Source organism: Bison bison, unplaced genomic scaffold (assembly GCF_000754665.1).
Source record: "Bison bison bison isolate TAMUID 2011002044 unplaced genomic scaffold, Bison_UMD1.0 scf7180017864524, whole genome shotgun sequence".
Classification (NCBI taxonomy): Eukaryota; Metazoa; Chordata; class Mammalia; order Artiodactyla; family Bovidae; genus Bison; species Bison bison.
In genome coordinates, this window is record NW_011495075.1 from 1,530,023 (window position 1) to 1,533,256 (window position 3,234).

A 3,234-nucleotide genomic window follows, 5' to 3' on the forward strand; every position below is an offset into this window, starting at 1 on the left:
ATGGGGCGGGGCCAAGGTGGGGTTGTGGGCGGGGCCGAGATGTCGAAGGCCAAGGTAGGGGACGGGGATGGGGTCAATGCCGGGCCAGGGTGAGGCTGGGGGCGGGACTTGTGGGCCGGGCCGAAAGGAAGAAGGCCAAAAGGGGCGGGCTGAGGGTATGGGAGGCGGAGTGTAGTCTCAAAATCCATTTGAAAGTGAAGAAAAGTGTTAGCTGCTCAGTCGTGTCCGACTCTTTGCCACTCCTGCCAGGCTCCTCTAGTCCATAGAATTCTCCAGCCAAGGATACTAGAGTGGGTAGCCTTTCCCTTCTCCAGGGGATCTTCCCGACCCCGGGATCGAACCCAGGTCTCCTGCATCGAAAGCAGATTCTTTACCATCTGAGCCCTAAAAATCCACTTACTGTGTTAAAAATAACCACTCTCAGCGTGGATGCTCATCTTGACACTTGGCATTGTCTGGTTCGACTGTCCTGCTCCTGGACCTTGTCCTCTTAGCTAGAGGTTGTGCAGGGTGAAAGCACAGGACCTCCGAGGACCCCCAGGGGCCCCGACCAGTGTGGTGATCTCCAGTCCACGCGCAGTGCTAGAGTCCTTGGGTCTGGGCCGCCTCCACCTGCGGACGCCGACCGGGGTTGCGGAGGATGCGGCGGACTTGGTCAGCGGGCGCCCTCTGGCGGCAGGAGGGAGGCCCTCGGCCTTCGTTGTCCCCCTACGGGACTCTCTGAAGCTCGTGGAGCGGTTCCCAGGGGAAGTCTGCCTGCTTCCTCTCTGTCCGCTTGCAGGTTCCCTGGCTAAGCCTCTCCAGGTGCCCCGGCCAGTGCGGGCCGGCCGTCATCTCAGGGGAGGTGACGCCACTGTAGACCTTTACGAGGGGGGATCCTCCTGTGGCTCTGAAACCTGGAAAAATGATATTAATGTAATAATGCCCACGACGTGTGGGAAGGACAGAGGGTCCCTGCGTGTTCCTGGGCTTCACTCTCAGCTTGTTCGGCCCTTCAGCAGGGACCCCCCTGCTCTGCTCAGCTCATTTAGTTCTTGTGAGCCTGGGGGAGAGGCTGAGAAGAGCACCCTTGGGACGTTCCCGCAGTGGGCGTGCCCAGGAGGAGTGCAGGGTTTCGTCAGAAGGACCCGGGGCTGCAGGCATGGGCTCTGGTCAGATGCCACAGGTGCCAAGGCCAGGACCCTCCCACTGCAGTTGACGGGCGCCCGTGCTCACGGAGGTGCCCTCGGGAGCGGGGACGCCCAGAGCAGGGCCACCACGGGTCCTGATGTCACATGCCTGGAGTGTTCCCGCCGCTCTGAGACCGCCACCCTGTGATGACCCCCGTGGGGCTCAGCCACACAGGCGGAGTTGGGCAGATGGGCCTTCGTCCTGAAAGACACATTCCTCCCCAAGAAGCCTTGGGCTCTGGCTCTGACCCCAGAAGAGGGCTGTCACGTTGGGGTGCATGCTGGACCCCCATGTGTGGGGCTCAGGTCCGCTTCCAGCCAAGGCTTGGCTCGCTGTAGCCAACCCCAGCCCTTTGGGGCAGCATTCACTCTGGACCCACAGGCCCAGCAGCAGGGAGGCCCCCCTCCTCTCTGTAGCTCCTCCCAACACAGCCACCAGCTCCCAGCCAGCCTCCCTCCCTGCCGGGCTGTGTCCTCTCCTGACTGTCCTTGGGGCAGGCTGGTGACGTTCCTTGGGTGCCTGAGGCTTCAATGGTAGCGGAGGGACCGCCCTGCCCGATTCTCATGTCCTCATCTTGTGGAAGGGGGCTGACCCCATGCACTAGAGGGAGAGGTGCCACCAGGCCCCAGGTGCTTGCTCCCCGTCATGCCGGGTCACCTCTGGCTGCCCTGACGATGCCCTCTGTGCCAGGAACTCAGCTCCAGACTCTGTGCTTGGGGGCTTGCCCTGCCCTGACCCACTGTAGTACCACCCCCACGGCTGTGGTAAGAGCTGGATTTTGAAGCAAAATGACCCGGACCACAAGCCTGGCCACCCATTGCTGATTTTGACTTTAAGTCATCTAGTCTCTCTGAGGCTCGTTTCCTGCTTATGAAATAGGAGCGATACCGCTTCTCTCATATGACTATTACGAGGGTCTGGGCGTATCGTGTGGGCTCCATCCATGCTCCTGGTATTCTCATATGACTATTACGAGGGTCTGGGCGTATCGTGTGGGCTCCATCCATGCTCCTGGTTTTTACGGTCACCGTGAGCCTGGCCTGGGAGCTCACCCCACAGCAGCTCAGCTCCATCCAGGCAGGATCACCTGGCTCCGGCCATGCAGGCTGGGCCCACACCGGCCGGGCCCTGGCGGTGGCTCCAGGTGAGGCCACCAGGGGCCGCGACCAGAGCCATGGGGGCCGTGCTGGACCCTGCTGCATGGTGACACCTGCACAGCCAGGCTGGCAGTAAGGCCGTTCCTTTTGGGAGCTTGGCCAGGAGGTGGGTCGGCTTGAAGTTCTGTGGAGAGTAGGGGACAGGCCCCGAGGCACTGCCCCGGCCTCACAGCTGTACCCCCCCCACACACACAGGTGGCCCTGATGAAGCAGATGCGGGAGGAGCAGCAGCGGCGCCGGCTGGTGGAGACCAAGCGGACCCGGGAGATCGCGCAGCTCAGGAAGGAGCAGCGGCGGCAGGAGGTGAGGGCGCTGCCAGGCCCCAGCCCGTCTCCCCGCGCACTGGCGCCCCTCCTGACCACCCGGGCCCCGGCAGGCCGTCCTCGGTGGTGAGGAGGTGCTTGGAGGCAAGCGCGGCCAAACGCGGGAGGGCAGGATGGCTGCGGGCGCCCAGGCTGCTCCCGTGTGGTTCCAAGGTGGGTCTGGAGCCCTGCGCCAGCCAGAACCAAGCACGCCAGCCCCAGCGTCCAGCCTGCAGAGAGGCCCGCGGGGCCCAGCCCTCTGCCCCGGGCTCCTCGCCCTGCCCTGGTGGGGAGAAGAGGCCGAGAGACGTTCCCTCCAAAGACCGGGTCCCCTTTCCCCGCGACTTCTGGCTGCACAAGGCTGCCCTCCAGAGCCGGTGGGGGGGACCCGGCTCAGGGCTTGAGCGAGGGCTCCACCCGCTTCTCACCCCCAGTTTCAGATCCGAGCTCTAGAGTCCCAAAAGAGGCAGCAGGAAATAGTCTTGAGGAGGAAGACTCAGGAGGTGAGTGCGGGCCCCTGCCCAGCCCCCAGAGCAGCCCCCCTCTCGCCCCCGCCAAGTGCTGACGCTGGGTTACACCGTGGGGGTGCTGAAGCCGGGGCAGGG

The 3,234-nt window shown here is 63.9% G+C and overlaps 1 protein-coding gene across 2 annotated transcripts in view; it reads left to right on the forward strand.

Annotated features, from left to right (window-relative positions):
• The window catches only part of KIF21B (kinesin family member 21B), a 27,565-nt gene that overhangs the window by 7,889 nt on the left and 16,442 nt on the right, over positions 1-3,234 (forward strand). For both annotated transcript variants that reach the window (XM_010831071.1, XM_010831072.1), the window contains exons 13-15: positions 49-54; positions 2,523-2,630; positions 3,064-3,132. In XM_010831071.1, coding sequence (XP_010829373.1) covers positions 49-54; positions 2,523-2,630; positions 3,064-3,132 — 183 coding nt within the window. The remainder of the gene's footprint in view (positions 1-48; positions 55-2,522; positions 2,631-3,063; positions 3,133-3,234) is intronic.